Source organism: Pinus tabuliformis, chromosome 1_1, assembly GCF_031772625.1.
Source record: "Pinus tabuliformis cultivar Carrire ecotype Pingquan chromosome 1_1, CPIR1, whole genome shotgun sequence".
In the NCBI taxonomy this organism is placed as follows: domain Eukaryota; kingdom Viridiplantae; phylum Streptophyta; class Pinopsida; order Pinales; family Pinaceae; genus Pinus; species Pinus tabuliformis.
This window is the reverse complement of record NC_142297.1, coordinates 982,580,965-982,598,305: the sequence shown is the minus strand read 5'-3', so window position 1 is coordinate 982,598,305 and position 17,341 is coordinate 982,580,965. Positions and strand designations below refer to the sequence as shown.

Here is a 17,341-nt window from a genome sequence, read left to right as displayed (position 1 = left end):
GGGGGCTCCCGCCTGGAGTCCACGGAGGGTATGTGTGGAGTTGTTTTGCTTAAAACTCATATATAACTCCTGGAAATCCATTGTGATTGGCCCAAGAGTGCGGAGCCATTCAGCGCCTAGGACAATGTCGCAACCCCCCATGTGTATGGAAAACATGTGGGTTTTCAACTGATAATCCCCCATTTGAAGTTTGACATTTTCACAGCGGCCTTCACATTTCATTGTGCCCCCATCTGCAATTTGGACTTGGAAGTTAGAAACTGCCCGTACAAAACAATGCGCTGCTTCGGCGATTTTTTGATGGATGAAATTATGGGTACTTCCACTATCAATCAAGACTACTACTGGGCGATGTTTAAGAAAACCCCTGATTTTGAGAGTTTGAGGGGAAGAAATTCTTGCCAACGCATTTAGCGAAATCACTGGTTCGTCAGATACAATCTCCTTTTGGTTGTCTTCTTCGATCGCCTCCGGTTCCTCAAGTGGTGGATCTTCCTCGGTGGAGCTGTAGTCAGTGGCATCTATTTGAAAAAACTTGGGCTCCTTGCATTTATGACCCGGGGAATATTTTTCATCACACTAGTAACATAGTCCTTGCTTCCTTCTTTCGGCCATTTCCGCAGGTGACACCTTTTGGATCTTAAGTGTCTGAGTCGTGTTGTGAGCTTGTGGGGAACGACCTTTAGCGGGGAAATTGGGGCGGCTGTATTGGGCTGCTATTGCACGTTCCACCTTACGAGCTACCTGGCAAGCCTCCGTCCACGTGGGAGGGTGGTGGAGTAGAACTTGAGCTTTGATGGCTTCTTTAAGACCGCTGATAAAACATTCCATGTAGAACTCATCTGTGAGACCCTTAGTGCGGAAGGCTAAGGCTTCAAAAGCGGTAATATATTCATCCACTGTACCCGTCTGTCGGAGCTTAGTGAGACGCCCCAAAAAAGAGTCTTCCTGTTCAAAGCGATCTCGAAGAGCTTTGGTAAATTGGGCCCAATTCTGAAAAGGTCCATTGCAACGTTGATGCCATTCCCCCCATTGCCATCGTTCATTGTCCAAATACATGGTTCCCACCATAAGCTTAGTCCCCTCATCTAGGATACGATTCAATTTGAAATATCAAATACTGCTCCATTTGTGCTAGCCATGCGGACGTGTGAGAACCGTCAAATCTATGCATATCCAACTTGGGAGGTCGCTGACTGGGTGGTGGATGGGTGTGCTAGACATGAGGAGAATGGCTAGACTCACCCTCATGGTATTCATGGCCATTAGACTCCTCCACTTGGGCTGGCTCCTTGCCCTTCTCGAGTACTTTCTCTACCTAGATACTTAGTCCGCCAATCAAACGGTTGAGGTTGTTCAGATCTTCTTCAATTTTGTCTAGCCTTTCATTGGCCATCGCTTGATCTCTAGTTTCTACCATACACCAACTTGATGAACAATTGGGACCGCCATTTTTTTTTTTTATTTATTTATTTATATATATAGATATTTTTTTTGTTCTAATAAATTGAATGGTACCACCTTGCTTAGCTCGTCGTCCTGATGCTGATGGGTTAGATCACCAATAAGCGCCTCGGAAGATCTCAGACTCCTTTTTTTTTTTTTTGGAAAACTCCTAACGGAGTTTTACTCCTTCTTGATCAATACTGCAGTTGCCAAATCCTCAAAATGTCAATGCTGCCAAACGTCCTGCGAAAAGCATACCCCGGTACAGAAAACCTTCACAACAACTCCGATCTGGTGGATATGAGAGATCTGAATGGTGGAACAACTGCTGCTGCGGATCTGATGTCTGCTGCTGCAGCACGTCTTTGCACACGCGGATCTGATGTGTGATCCCCGATAGAAAAAGGAACTATGGTCTAGAGGAGTGTCAGGTGCTACAGATCGCAATATACATAAGGGTCTGACAGTAGTACTCGGCCCAATGTTTCAGGGCTCTAACTAAGGAGGATCGACTGTACCCTTAGCCATACAACCCGACTACCCTATCGTACGGGCGAGTAATCTCTCCGAGTGCTGTTCTCGGTGTACTGTAGCCACAAGACGGCCGAAGGTTTATCTATGGCGAGGTTTCAAGGGAGCCTAGGGGGCTTCCTATATACCTAGAGGGTACGTGGAAGACAGTCCGTGCGCGGTTCTGTCTAATGCGCTACTACTCGAAGGGGTATCCACAGGGGTTACAAGGGAGTCCAACAGACGTGACCACCTCTTGTATTTCCTGCGTGCATGCCTCCCCAAATCCGCAGGTTTATGCGCTTAACGACAGATCCCATGGTTTAAAGACGCCGAAACACATCTCTAGCCAAAAAATTTTTGCTAAAAATTGGAGATCCCACCGAGCCCTGGAAAGTGCTCTGATACCACTTGTTATGCTCTTAACCTGCAAAATAATACCCAGATACAGAATATGCGAGGAAGAGATACCCAGAACACAGAATATGCGAAGAAAAGATACCCAGAACACAGAATAGCAATGATTTTATTATTCAAAGAGCAATGTTCACATGCCTCTTCGAGGGGGCAACCTCCAATAGAGCAGAGCTCGATTACAAAATAAGACACGATGCTCTTCGCAGGGAGTCTCTATCCTTTATATATGACTTATACATGCAATACCACGGGCCAATACCGTGGGTTTTATTAATACCATCTATCTAATACTACGACACATTTGCAACTAACTGTGGTCCCGTCATTAATTGCGGGTTAACCACTTACAAATATTAATATGGGCTTTATTGACTCTTGACTATGACGTGATCCCATGACATAAATAAGGGGGTTAGGGTGGGACCCTAACAGGATGAGCGGACCCGACGATTTTATTGTTGCGGACTTATAATATTTGAAGTCCGACCCATGGTTTCGGAGCGGGGATTTCTTTGTTTTCCCGTATTCCTTTGTATTCTAAAGAAATTGTAAATCCGGGGTTTTAATGCAAAAGTACACATAAAACGCTTCCGATAAATGATGTGGTGGCATTATCCACAGTTCTAGGCTGATAGTTGTATATGAAAGAAAAATGTGAGGTCTCGGGTTGTTTAAGGAAGGAGCACACAGAAAAGATTCCGATAGTTGTTTGTGGATGAAGGGATGTCAGCCTGCTGGCATCACTTAACCTAGCAGTTTCCCTCTTAGGAACCCCTTTAGGTCCCCCATTGGTTTGAGTGGTAAAATGTCCCAAATGATAAGTGGAGTGTTCACCTGAAACGTCAAACATGGAAATCTACTACACTGTTCATATTCGAAAGATTTAGACAATATGAATAACTGTGGAAATATCCACTCTCAAATATACTTACCTTGTAAAATATCAATCTTCTTGTTGAAAGATGGGAAATGATAATCAAAAGACAATTAATATCTTGATAGTATTACATGCCAATCATAGTATATCATAAAGGTATTTCATAATAACCCTTTGTAGGATCAACTTGGACTAATAAAATCTAAGTAACAGGTGGATGTTTTAATGGATTTCTTTGCATTAGATGTGATATTTGGTAATCATTGAGTATATATTGATGCATATAGGTGACTTGGATCTTGTTGATGAATAATGATAAAAGTGTTCATGATGTCTTATTTTTTTGCATATGTTGTGTTAAGATGATTATTATATTCATGATATTATGTTTCCCTGGGAACCCCTATTGTATTTAACATGTTATTCTATTATATTTATGTTGACGAAATGCTTTTGATGGCATTCTTAGTGATATTTTTTATGATGTGATGGCTAAATGTAATTTCCTGTGGTTTTCTTATGATAATATGTTTTGTGATGGCATGTTTGAGGATGTGGTGCCTTACTATTCAAAATGTTGTGATGACAATGATGCTATGTTCTCATGACATGCAACATTTAGCATGTGGATTCTTTTCTAGGAAACAATGATGTTATGATTATAACTAATGTATTGGTTGCATGTTGTGAGATGGTGATTGATAGGAAATTCATTAATGGGCCAAGAGGGCCAACTCATTCAATGATCTTGTGGGAGTCCACACCTATGAGGGAAAATATCTAGGCTAGGAACAAACTCAATCAATAAATTTATGCTAGTTCTTTTGTGTTACATGATGCTTGATGGAAGTGGTAACATCTTGAGAAGGCTAGAGCAGTGTTGACAATATCGCCGATATTCCCAAATATCGCGATATTTTCGGGGAGACAAGATATCACCGAAGAAATATCGCGATATTTTGTCTCGTCGAAAATATTGCGATATTTCCAAAATATCAGCGATATCTCGGGAAAATATCGCTCTACGATGCAAAAGATCACCCGGGCTTAGAAAAATTTCGTCCTCGTGGCTAGAAAAGGCCGATTTTGTTTTTTTTCATTCATTTTCATTTTTGATTGCTGGAGAAGGAAGTGGAGAGCATTGTGCTTGCTGCCAAGGAGGATTCGAGGGTTGAATAGCCATTATCGCCACCAACAACGAAGATTTTGTTGATCAAAGATTGAAGAACAGTGAGACAATTTCATTTCTTCCATTAACAGGTATGTTCAAATAAACCCCTATGTTAATGAATTTTTTGATAGTTTTAGGATTATTCTTGCTTGCCTATTTGCCTACAAACATTTTGCTTGTTTTTTATTTCCATTTGCTATGATTTTCATGCCCATGAGCAAATGCAAGGGTTTTCTCCTATGTTGCAGGAAACGTGGGGGCGGGGGGCCGTTTCCGGCTGGAAACTGGGACGAAACGCGGAAACGCATTTGGTACGGCCAGGAAACGCGTTTCCGGCCGTACTGCCATGTTTCCCGAAATGGAAACGTGGCAGTACGGCCGGAAACGCGTTTCCTGGCCGTACAACCCGCGTTTCCCAATTGAATTGTGTTTTTTTAATTTTTTTTTTTTTTTTTCAAATTTGTTTTTTAATTTTCTAGATGTGTGTCTAAAGTTATAAAAGTGAATTTTTGCCCTAGTGTTGATATGCAGTTCATGGTAATGTTAAATTCTTAAAGTAAAAGTGATATTCTCCTTTATTTTTCATTTTCATCCTTTTACTTAAATTTTTAACATTACCATGAAATGACTCAGGATGTTTGAGAGTGGTTTCGCCCTCATTGGATTTCATATGGAGAAAGTAGAATTTTAGATCTCACTCAAAATCCAGCAGACTTATTTGTTTTTCAGGATTTCGGGATTGGGGGGATTGCAATGTTTCCATTGGATTTTATCATGTACTAGGGTATGGAACTTGTATTTAATCAAGAGAACCAAGCCCTCTATGCAGGGGAAACTCCCAATAATCAAGATCATGTAGGGTACTAGGGTATGAAACGTGTATTTAATCAAGAGCACTAAGGTCGTTCGACTATGTAGGAGGAGACTCCCAATACAATAGTGGTCCTTCTAAAGAATGGGATGTGGATGCAGAAAATCCTGATTTGGATCTCTCTCTTGTAGCCTTATAGTCTTTATTGTACTTGCAGCCTCATATATTAATATAAATAAAGGCTGATTTTGAGATTTGGATATCTAATAAAGGTTGCTTTTGGATATTCCGATATTTTTATTTTCATTATGTGATCATTCATGAGTAAATGTGATGTAAATTAAATCTTAATGTTTAAGTGTAATAAATTATAATGTATCATTTATGCTTTATGATTGCACACATATATATATATATATATATTTAAATATTTTCTATATATATACATATATATGCGTTTCCCCGTTTCCAAAATTTGGGGAGGTCGCGTTTCGTATCGCTTCCCGTTTCGGAAACTTGTACCCGTTTCCCCGTTTCGTGCAACTTAGGTTTTCTCCATATTTTGACAACAAACTCCATTTTTTTTTAAATTTTCAAATGCACCCTCTTATTGTCATTTATGATTTTTCATTGAATTCACATTGCAAATAATGTAGCAAAAAATTTATTTTGTAAAATGAAGTGGTTATTACTTATTAATTCCAAATTTTTTTTTTGGTGCCCTAGGTTTGAGTTAGCTCACTACAAAATTCAAATATGACAAAAGCCTTGGACCCATTTTGGGAGTATGGGGAGCCTGATGGTGGGACAAATCGGGCATATCTATCATGCAAATTGTGTGGGACCAGGATGACAGGAGGGGTTACAAGATTGAAATACCATTTGGTTAGATTAACTGGACATGATGTTGGGATTTGTACAGTTTCTAGTCTGGAGCTTATACAAAAAGCTCTTGAGGCAATTGATGAAAAAGATAGAAAGAAGGAAGAGACAAAAAGAAACAAGGCTGAACGTGGAGTTAGATCTTTCGGGATATCTTCTTCTGATTTTGATGCTGAGGGTAGTGGGAGGGGCTCCACAACATCACCTGCTACTACTAGTGCGAGGTCATCATTTTTTGTTCCACGAACAGGACACGGAGCACACCCTGGCATAAAATCAATTGTTAAAAAAGAAGGAGAAGCAAGAAGCAGATAGAGTCATGGAGAGGTGTCTTTTCTAGAGCGACTTACCTCTCAGCGTCACCAAAACCAATCCATTTTGGCAGCGAATGTGTGATGCTATTGCTGTTGTGGGCCCAGGGTACAAAAGTGCTACATATGAGGAGTTGCGGGGGCCAATTCGTCAAGCATAAAAGTAGGACATCAACTCTAGATTGGTAGAGTTGAAAAAAAATGAGAAGTTTTTGGATGCATAGTGATGTCTGATGGTTGGACAGATAGGAAGGGTAGGACCCTTCTAAATTTCTTGGTACATTGTCCTAAAGGTACCATGTTTATTAAATTAGTGGATGCATCAGAACATATCAAAGATGCAACAACGATATGTGAGTTTTTAGATGGGTTCATTTGGGAGATTGGTGTGTAGAATGTGGGGCAAGTCATAACAGACAATGCAACTAATTATGTGTTTGCCAGCAAGATGCTTATGGAGAGTCATCACACATTGTTCTGGAATCCGTGTGTACCACATTGTCTTGATTTGCTGCTTGAGGATATGGGGAAACTCTCCTTCATCAAGGAGGTGGTTGATATGGCTAGGAGCGTCCCCAAGTTTATTCATAACCATGCTTTTGTTCTTAGTCTCATGAGGAGGTTCACTAGAAACAAGGAGTTGCGGCGTCTTGCGATCACACGTTTTGCCACAAACTTTATTACTCTTCATTCTTTGCTTTGATGTCAGTTCGAGTTGAAGCAAATGTTTGTGTCTGATGACTGGCATAATTGTAGATATAGCAGGAGACAAGACAGGAGAGCCATTGCAAAAATGGTGTACTCTGACATGTTTTGGCATGGAGTAGAAGAAGCATGCTCAGTTAGTGAACCTATAGTAAAGGTTCTCAGATTGGTAGATGGGGAGAAGCTTGCAATGGCTTATTTGTATGAGGCCATGGATAGGACCAAGGAGGCCATTTGTTCTTATTATGCAGACAAGGGTTCTGCTGGCCTTGATAGGCATATGATGTTATGGGATGTGATTGATAGTAAGTGGACAGGGATGCTTCATCGACCCATTCATGTAACAACACTCTTCCTTTGATTTTGATGGCGAGGTGATGGAAGGGCTCCATTCCTGTATTCATAGGATAGTACCTGATCCTGAGCTTCATAGCAAAATCAATCGCAAGATAGAGTTTTATCGGGATTGTGTTGGTCTATTTGGCTTTGATGACACTATTAGGGAAAGGACCCTCTTCATGCCACGTAAATGACAAGTCACCACTCATTAGAAATTAGAATTTTCAATTTAGAATTTCCTTATAATTCTATTTTTTAAAAATTCAATTATGTAACTTTTATTTGAAAGTTTAATTATGTTTTAAGTTTTTGAATTTTTTATTTCTTTATTTTGTTGTAGATATTTAGTGGCGAAGCTATGGTGCATGGGCACCAAATTTGCATAAATTGGCCATAAGAATCTTGAGTCAAACATGTATCTCTTCAAAGGTGTGAGTGCAATTGGAGTGTATTTGAGAAAATACATGCAAAAAAGCGCAACAGGTATAACTTTGAGCTCCAGCCTTCAGTTGAGCAATTACACTTATTGTAATTTTTAATTTATGACCTTCAAGTGTCAAGAGTCAAGAGTCAAGACTCATTAGTTTTTTTGACACTCTTACAGGTTGGAGTTCACATGCCTCAATGATTTAGTGTATGTGCATTACAATATTCGACTTCGAGTGAGGCAAATAGAAGCACCAATGGATCCAGATGCCATTTTCTTAGACAATATTGATGTATTGTCTCAGTGGAGGGTGGAGTCTGAGGAGCCCATCTTGGAGGAGTCACCTCCATGGTTAGAGCCAGAGGATCCATTAGAATAGGGGCAGCAAGAGGAGTAGGACTGAGAGGAGGAGCAACACTCGAAGGAGGAGGAGGAGGACATTGTGGGAGCATTAGCATCAACATCACCAGCTATAGATATAGGAGAGCACAACTCCATATTTAGCACTCGTTATTTGACATTAGGTGCAGAGGCAGGGCTAGGGCCTTCTACTACTAGGGGTAGGCCTGGCAAATAGCCCATCATGTTTTCCTGTAAAAGGGGGAGAGGGCAGTGATTTTAGATAGATAGTTGCTAGTTTTATTCGTTTTGCTACATATAACTCATGATGATGAGATACTTTTATATATGTGATGTTATTTTGTATTGGTTCTCCACATTTGAGTCCTTGATTGGACAATTATCAGGGATCAACACGATTGGGTGTCATCTTTGATGTATCATTTCTATTTGACATCATATATATCAGTGCTTTCTTCATATTTATGTTCCAATGTGTTTATTTCATGTTGTTATTGCTTTATATGTTTAAAAATCTGAAAAAAAATGAATATATTATGCATTTTTTATGCTTGCCGATATTTGCTGATATTTTCGTCGATATTGCCGATAAGATGTTTTCTGAACCCTCACCGATATTTTGCTGATACCGATATTTTCAACACTGGGCTAGAGTACCTAATATTGGAGTTGTGATGCCAATGTTTGAAAGAAGGGTCGGAGTTGTACTCATCGATGGAGTTGTGTGGTTGGATTTCAATGCTTGGCACTGAGTATATAGTAAGAGTTAGGGAGGAAGCTTAAGTTAGGCTTTTGAGATGCTCTGGATATGTGGGTTAATGTACCGAACTGGATGGTTTCTTGGGTAGATGATGCCTCAGGCCTTGGGGCCTGGTATAGGCCAATAGGCTAATGTCAAAAGTCAGGAAAATAGATTCATTTGTACTTGCATTTCCTTAGAGTTGATGTGCACTCTTGATTCTGTTGTGGTCATTCTAGTGGCTTTTATACTTGTTCAACAGTGGGGGAGTATATAATACACCATAATTTGTATAATTAAATAAAACTTATAGTTGGCAATGGTGGGGGAGTATATAATACACCATAACATTTGTATAATTAAATAAATCTTATAGTTGGCAATGGAATAATAACAGTAATAATAATAATAGATAAATTAATTAGAGAGAATTCCAAATTTAAATAAAAAAGATAAATAAAGAGAAAGCTGACTAAAGCTACATGAGAAAGCTAACGAAAGCTAAGACTAGAAAGTAAAGATAAGAAAAAGTTGCTTAATGACAAGTGGAGTCAATGAATGGGAAATTTTGTGTGGAGAGGATTGAAGAATATCTATTTATTGGATGATGAGGAGATGGTTTGATATCTTTTGGTTGGTACCATCTTGACCCTTGGGGTTTACTTTGGAGTTTGGGTTTTAGAAGAAAGAGAAAAGAAGAGGCATTAGCATAGGGCTATTGGTTGAGGGCTTGGGGGCTCCGAGTTGTATTGATATGGAGGTTTGTTGGGAAGAGTGTTGTCCCCCACACTTAGTTGCCTGGTTGGTTGCTTTTGGTGGGAGTGCATCCCTGAAGCTCATTAGTTCCTTTCACTGCTCGGATTGTAAGTCAATTTTCGAGAATTATAGGTATACCTATCTGTTATTGTTTTTATTCTTCAATGAACCAGTATTTATTGATTGGTTAGTGCAGTAAAATTTTTAGTGGATCTGGTTGGTAATTGAAATCGTTATATTTATTTGTGGGAATGTACATATTTGTAGTCATTTACACTTCAGGACTTACACCGTACTATTTTTGTCTTTGTTTATTGTTCATACCAGCCTTTGTCATCTTCATAGCTATGTTGATCAGCAGATGTGAAGTTTCTTTACTTCATGCTGTCATGCTCTTCTGCCTACTGGCAAGTCATGTCACTTGTTTTACTAAACAAATGATGTTGGAATTCTGAATGTAATGATGTCTCTTGTAACTTTCTTACCTTGTGTACTTAATGTCATACTAAAAAGGTTACAATCATTCGCAGGTTATCAAGTAAACACATTATGCACAAAAATTAGACTAGCATAGCTCCATCCTTACCCTGGATCTATGAGAGGATATCAGAAAAATCCTTGAGGTGCACTTAATAGATCTTGTGTGAAGATGGGGCTCTGCTGGTGTTTTAAGTACTGAACTGAAGGCCGTTTCACACTGGAAGAAAATTAAAATGGATATTGGGTTGATTTATTTTGATTTTTCACAGCAGTCTATTGATGATTTATGATTTCTGTCAAATTTACCCGGATTTAAGGCGTGCTATTTTGCTGTATTCTGCAAGATTATTTTAAGCTGATTTATCCTCATTTATCAGGAAGTGAAAAATGATCCAAAGTGAGAAGATTTACTTGGATGATTTTGTTTGATTTGATCATTATTCTTTCAGGTCTCATCTCCGGGTGCAGAAAGAATTGTTCGTGTGCCTCAAGACTTGGAACGTTTCAAGGACTTGCCTATGTATGTCAGATATTTGGAGGAGACTGCTGAAAGTGGAAGTAAAGAACAAGATGGCATTTTCCAGATAGACTGTGTTGAAATGGAATCGGGGTACAGCACATGGAAGCTGGCTAATGTGAAGTTGAATAGACAGCTGCTAGGTAAAGGGAGAGCTCTTAATAAAAAACAAAGGCAGTGGAGATTAAGACTGCCTTTTGCTTCTTTGGTGTTTGTAAGATTGTATTTGGAAATCTGATATGGTCAAGTGGCTCCAAAATATCAATGGATCATTCACCTAAGTTGATGACTCCACTCATCTTTTAATGCCTTTTTATTTTACTTCAACAGTTTTCCAAATTATCTACCTAAGTAGATGGTAAGCCTACTGTACAGTTGATAGAATCAGAATGGTTATGGCTCAGTATGTAACTGAGTCGACAACATACTAGTCAGTATTTACAAAAAAATAATTTACATCACCTTTCAAGGGGCCGAAGATCTCTGCATGAGTTTGTGGCTTTAATTATGATGGAGATTTACTGTTCTTCATATTTCCTCTGATGATAAAACACAAGGAGATTTATGTATTTTTATATTTTATCTTGACTAAAGAAAAACCCAGAAACCAGTAATAGTTTCATTGCATCAGAGTACTGAACTTGGACTTCTTCATACTGGTATGCTGCAAGGAAATAATTGAAAAATTGCAAAAAGGAAGTGGCAGACGCCTTAAAATTACTTAAAATAGTGGGATACTATTCAAGGTTAAACTTGCTGAATTACCCTGTCTAGGAAGAACTAAACAATTCAAAATACCGACTGAAATGGGGAATTAAGGAGAGTGGATCTATTGGCACATGCTAAGCTGCACGAGCAACAAGTATGCATAAGATTCTTCCTAGGGGCCTATGGGCCCATTAGAGTTAAGAATATGGTATGGTGCCCATTTAGTGTCATATGTCTTCATTAAAGAAAGTCCATTAGGTAGTTAATATTTGATCATGGTTATGATATTTTAGCTAACCATAACTAAAGAGGCAGCCCTCCTTATTGATCACATATTGGACTATATTGTATTGTTGCTTAGTTCTTTTGGGGGTTGCCCCCTTGAAGAGGCAAGTGAATAGGAGTTTATTCTTTTATAAAAAGATCATTGTATGGTTTCTAGATTCTTGCCTTAAGGTTTTTTGATTTGAATAGTTTTGAAATGATTTTTGATATATTGTTTATGATTCAGTTTGAAGGGAAAGGGATCATAGTAAGTGGTGTGAAAACACTTTATTGGGCCAAAAGCGGAATATTTTATTTTATTTTTGTTTTTAAATTTTCTTGTGGAACTTTTCCTCTCGACCTATTCACCAAATCACAGCCAAATCAATTCCTTTGAAGGAAAAGTGACCTTTCAAAATTGGGTTCATAATAGAGAATACGAGAAGTATCATGGAAGTTATAGCCATTTCAAATTCAGGTCTTCAAACCTTGGAGAGAATACGAGAAGTATCATGGAAGTTATAGCCATTTCAAATTCAGTTCTTCAAACCTTGGCAGGTAGTTTGGCTATCTTTGTGTAGAAACAATATTTAATTGTCAGCTAGTGCCATTAGAGGTAGGGTTGTTAAATTTTGGTAGCTCAGACAAGTGTTTCTACATAGGCTTAGTGTCGAGCATGCAGAAGATGTCCAACAAAATTTCCTAGCAAAATAGCTTTTTTATCTTTCCTAGATACATTAAGTAATGTTAAAGATCTTGAGATTATGAATTATGAAGAGATTGTGAGTTACAAGGACATTTTGAATTACGAGGATGATTCCGTTAATCACAAAGTTGACTTTGTGAATCATGAGACAAAGGAAAAATTATAAAAGTAATTGCTTGAAGAGATCTTGGCACATATTCCAAAGGCAACACACACTTCAAGAAAATTGGCATGCAAGCCTAGGAGTAGAGTGAGGAAAAAGAGAGATAAGATGCAACATGCAGATCTAGGAAGCTAGGCACACAAACTGTGAAAGGTCGCACATGTGAGAGGGTTTCATAGGGATCTGTGCACAGATATCAAGGAGCATACAACACGTAGATTGAGGCACTGCTAGCACAAAGATCTAGGGATTGTTGGCATGAAGATCGAGTAAATAGTTTGGCATGCAGATCTAGGCACTGTTGGCATGTCGATTGAGGCAACAAAATGTTGCTTGGCACACAGATCTAGACATCTGTTTGGCTCAAATTTCTAGGTGTTGGAACAAGTTTTGCTATTGTAACAAAAATTCTGATTTTCCTCTGCAAGCTGAAATATAACAAAACACAAATGTTGGTTTTCTCAAGTTGGGTTTCTAGGGTAAAAGATTGTCAAAATTTAATGTGCTTGATTTCTGTTTCCACAGTGTAGATTTGTTAGATGCTCAACAATATTTTCTATGCATAGATTCAGATTTGAGTTTTTTGCTAAAATTAAAATCTGGGTGTAAAATTTTATTGGAAAATTAAATCAATTTTGTAGGTTTTGAAAAACTAACACGATATCAAAGCCAAGCCTTTGAAATAAATTCAAGAATTGCATATGTTCAAGCTCAAAGGGGTTTGTGGTTTTCAACAACGATTAATCAAGGGTTTGATCTACCATGGAAGCTAGTGTTAGGTATGAATACAAATTAGGAGGAGCCTCCAATTATCTCCACTAGAAAGTCCTGATTATCGTTGTTCTCAAGGAGAACAAGTTATGGAGCTTTATCAACTCCATAGTGGTTGTGCTTACATCAGATCCTATTGGCTTAGACCTTCATGAGATGAAAGAAGCTAGGGCCTAGAGTAACATCTTGGACAGGGTAAAAGATCACTTAATTCCCCATTTGTCATAGAAGAAGACAATGAAGGAGATGTGGTATGCACTCAAAAGATTGTTCCAGAGTGACAACTAGAACTGAAAGATGGTACTAAGGGACAAACTCTACAACACCAAGATGTCCAAGGGATAAAGATTGACTTCTTACCTTATTAGGCTCTATGTACGAGATGATATGGCAACCATATGGGAGATAGTTCCTAACATTGAACTAGTGTGTATAGCCTTGAATGGCTTTACAAAGCAGTGGGATGTGTTTGATAAATGCATCATTGAACGAGAGTATCTTCTCACATGGGAAAGGTTGTGGGATGATTTCAGACAGGGAGAAATCCGAAAAGGCATGGAGACCAAAAGAAGAAGGGCAAGGAGAAAAAAAACTTGGTTCTAGCATCCAGGAGCAAGGGAAAAGCCAGGAAAGGCTCAAGGAGCTACATCACACGACAAGAAAAGGAAGTTGGACATTGGAAAAGTAAAATGTTTAGCTTGTCACAAACCATGACATTATGCCAATCAATGCCCTAATAAGAAAAAGAACAAACAAACGGATCAGGTCGTTGATACAATTGAGATGGATGAGTTTGCAGATAGATTTTCACTGATCGCATGCCTCTCTAGTTCAATGGCCACCATTGTGTGGTACATTGACAATGGCACTTCATGTCACATGATTGGGGTGTGAGACTACTTTACCAATTTAAAGGAGCACAATTTGGATTCCCACATTGAACTTGGCAGCAATGCCAAGCACAAGCCAGTAGGTAGTGGAACTTTCAAGTTTCAGAGGGAGTTCGAGAAGCCTTTATAGTGAATGACGTGTTGTATGTTATAGGATTAAAGAAGAATTTGATCTTTGTTTCAACATTGAAGGAAAAGGGTTATGTGGTGACTTTTCAGAAGGGGAAGGTGTATATTTGTCTTGAGGGTTCCAACCTTAACACAACAAAAGTTCTTGGAGTATCAAGGAACAAGTTGTATATACTTTAGTTTGATCCAGAGAAAGCATTGGTAAGGAGCAACAACAACAACCATGACTTGGGGGAGTTGTGGCATAGGAGGATGTCACACTTGCACCATGGAGCACTCAAAGTGCTCAAGGGGGTTGTAATAGGTCTTCCAACTTTTACTATAGATTAGCATGAGGTGTGCAAATGGTGTGCCATGTATTGGGTAATTTAATTGTACCTTAAATTAATTTACATTAAATTGTCAATCCAAGTACATAGACTTATGAAGTACACTACACTATATGTGCTATGGAATCAATTTTCAATTGTAGAGATATTTTAATCTATGAATGAGAAATAAAGTGTTGACACTATGGTAGTAAATGAAATTTATTCTTGTGAGAGCATATGAGATGAAATGAAACTTGTCAATTGAAATCCTAGTTTAGAATGTTATGAAATGAAAACGTGATTCTATCCTTTGATGAAATTCTTCCTGAGCAAAACACATGCACTTGATTTTTGTAAAAGCATGAATTTTCTTATTCTAAGAAAGTAAGATAATTGTCTTCTAGGAAAGTGATTGAAATGTATTCTATAAAAGCAAGAATTCTTAATTTAAGAAAGCATTTAGACCTAATCTAATAAATAAATAGACAATAACTATGCTAGCAAAGCAAGAAACTCTAATCTGTCAAAAGTAAAGGCGATTATGCTAGGAAGCAGTGAAATATATTCTATGAAAGTAAAGACAACTATTCTAATTTTATGAAAGTAAAGATCATTTACACTAGAGAGAAATAATCTTATTCTAAGGAAAGTAGAAAAACTATCTGTGGGGACAATATCATCAATCTATCTATGAAAGCGATGAACCTATGTGAAACTTTGAATTGAAAAACCTAAAAGGAGCATGTGATTAATGCTTTGAGTTCTTTCATGTGCGATGAGTGCAGGTTTGTGTTATGCAAACAATTTTGAAATGACATGCTCTTAAACTATAACTATGAATCTAAAGGATGGATGCAAATTCAAAGAGCTGGAAATAAATTTTATAGTATAAGTTTGGAAATATAATGTTTTTGGTGTTTTGGAATGTAATTGAAGTGCCCGATCTATCATGTAAAAGAAGAAACGTAGTGAGTGAAAATAAAGACTAACTATGAAACGAAACATGGCATTTAATTGTTAAGGAAAATAGAGTAAAAATAGAGTATGGAAAGGAAAATAATACTACAGACCTTGTAAGCCACAAGGGGGCCCTTTAGGTGATGGACGAGATTTAGAAAACACACAAAAATTTGCTACTATTGGTGCAACTGTTTTATCAGAGCTCAATGACAACAACAAGAAATGCTTGATGTTAAATTTAAATAGTGTGTACATAAAGACTCGTTCTTTCATTAACATGACATGTTATTCACTTGTCAATGGATCTATTTAGAGTGTTTTATGATAATAACTAGCTGAGAAAGACATTGCTACATATTTGAAGAGATGAGTGATGATCAAGTGTCACATTTCATTGCATTCTTGATTCTAACGACTCACTGATGACTCAACATTTTTAAAAATATATTAGACATTTCATCACTTGTTTTTGCTAATTCTTAGCTTGTTGATGATGATCATGCTCACGTGAACTTGATCCACTGACAAGTAACAGTTTTGATATATTCAAATTGTATTTTATATGCCACGTGATAGTTGACAAAGAGTTTGACTAGACTATTGTAGTTATCCAATGTTCTTTTTCTTGTGCTAAATGGGTGGAAAACCATGTTGGAGCGTTTTGACACCTGCCCATGTGATGGAGTTGACCTGTTTACTATGGAATCCATTCGAATGTTGGATAGTGCTACAAATTATCATTAGAGCTACAAAATTTGTCAATTTCTATAATTTTTCTGAACTAACTGAATTTTATAAAGAAGAACATACAAAACCATAAAGATGTTGGATTTTCACCCTTTTATGCTTTGTCGCTTTGATGACCATTATTCATGCAAAAGATGGTAAAAATATATGGGAAAAAGAAATTGTGAGGGTTTCTCCAAAGGATAAGTGAAAAACTACAGTAGCAATCTGTCAAAAAGGTACCAATTCTATTGCCCAACATTCCCCCACGTTTAGGGTGTTTCATGATTGCATGCATGTTGGAAAAATTTTGGTAGCTTTAGGTTCACAAAATTGTCTTGGATGCTTGGATTAAGAGATCCAAGTTAATTTTGACACTCGTCTTCTTCATTGAAACAAACCATTAGCTTCTTCATTAATATCCTTGCTTTTAGACTCTTGATTTTCTGTTGGAGTGCCTTGTTGGACTTTTAAAGTCTAGCTTTCCTTGTTAGACCATTAGTACATTCTTTTCAACATTCTATTGTTCTGCTCCTTGAGAATTCCATTCTCTTTTAACATACTTTTCGAAGACTTCTAACTCAGATTTCTTCTTTCAATGCTTTAACAATATCTTGCTCGATAGAAAAAGGTGAACCACTATCATGCAGAGGACTATGGATAGTAGGTTTTGGTATTTCATTGTTGAAAGCATCTTTAGGAATAAGACAGGGTTCCGTTACCTTTTCATTGTATTCTTGTTTCTCTAAAGCATCAAAATAGTCATAGACCTTTCGTTGTATCTTATCAACCTATGGGCTTCCACTTTCAGATAATTTTGGTGACTGTTTTGATTCTTCCACTTCTGCGTTTTCAACATCTTTATACGAAACAAGACTCTTTATTATTGTCATACTCCTAATAATTCTTTTGTATTTGTTTTCTGAATTTTTCCTTTCCTTGGAGTTCTTCCTTTTTATACCCTT

General features: G+C 37.8%; 1 protein-coding gene across 4 annotated transcripts in view; it reads left to right on the top strand.

The window, feature by feature from the left end:
• Positions 1-11,220, top strand: part of LOC149217804 (uncharacterized) — a 164,738-nt gene extending 153,518 nt beyond the window's left edge. For all 4 annotated transcript variants that reach the window (XM_089393083.1, XM_089393082.1, XM_089393084.1 and 1 more), the window contains exon 5: positions 10,681-11,220. In XM_089393083.1, coding sequence (XP_089249209.1) covers positions 10,681-10,986 — 306 coding nt within the window. In that variant the 3' untranslated portion in view covers positions 10,987-11,220. The remainder of the gene's footprint in view (positions 1-10,680) is intronic.
• Positions 11,221-17,341: the final 6,121 nt, after the last annotated feature.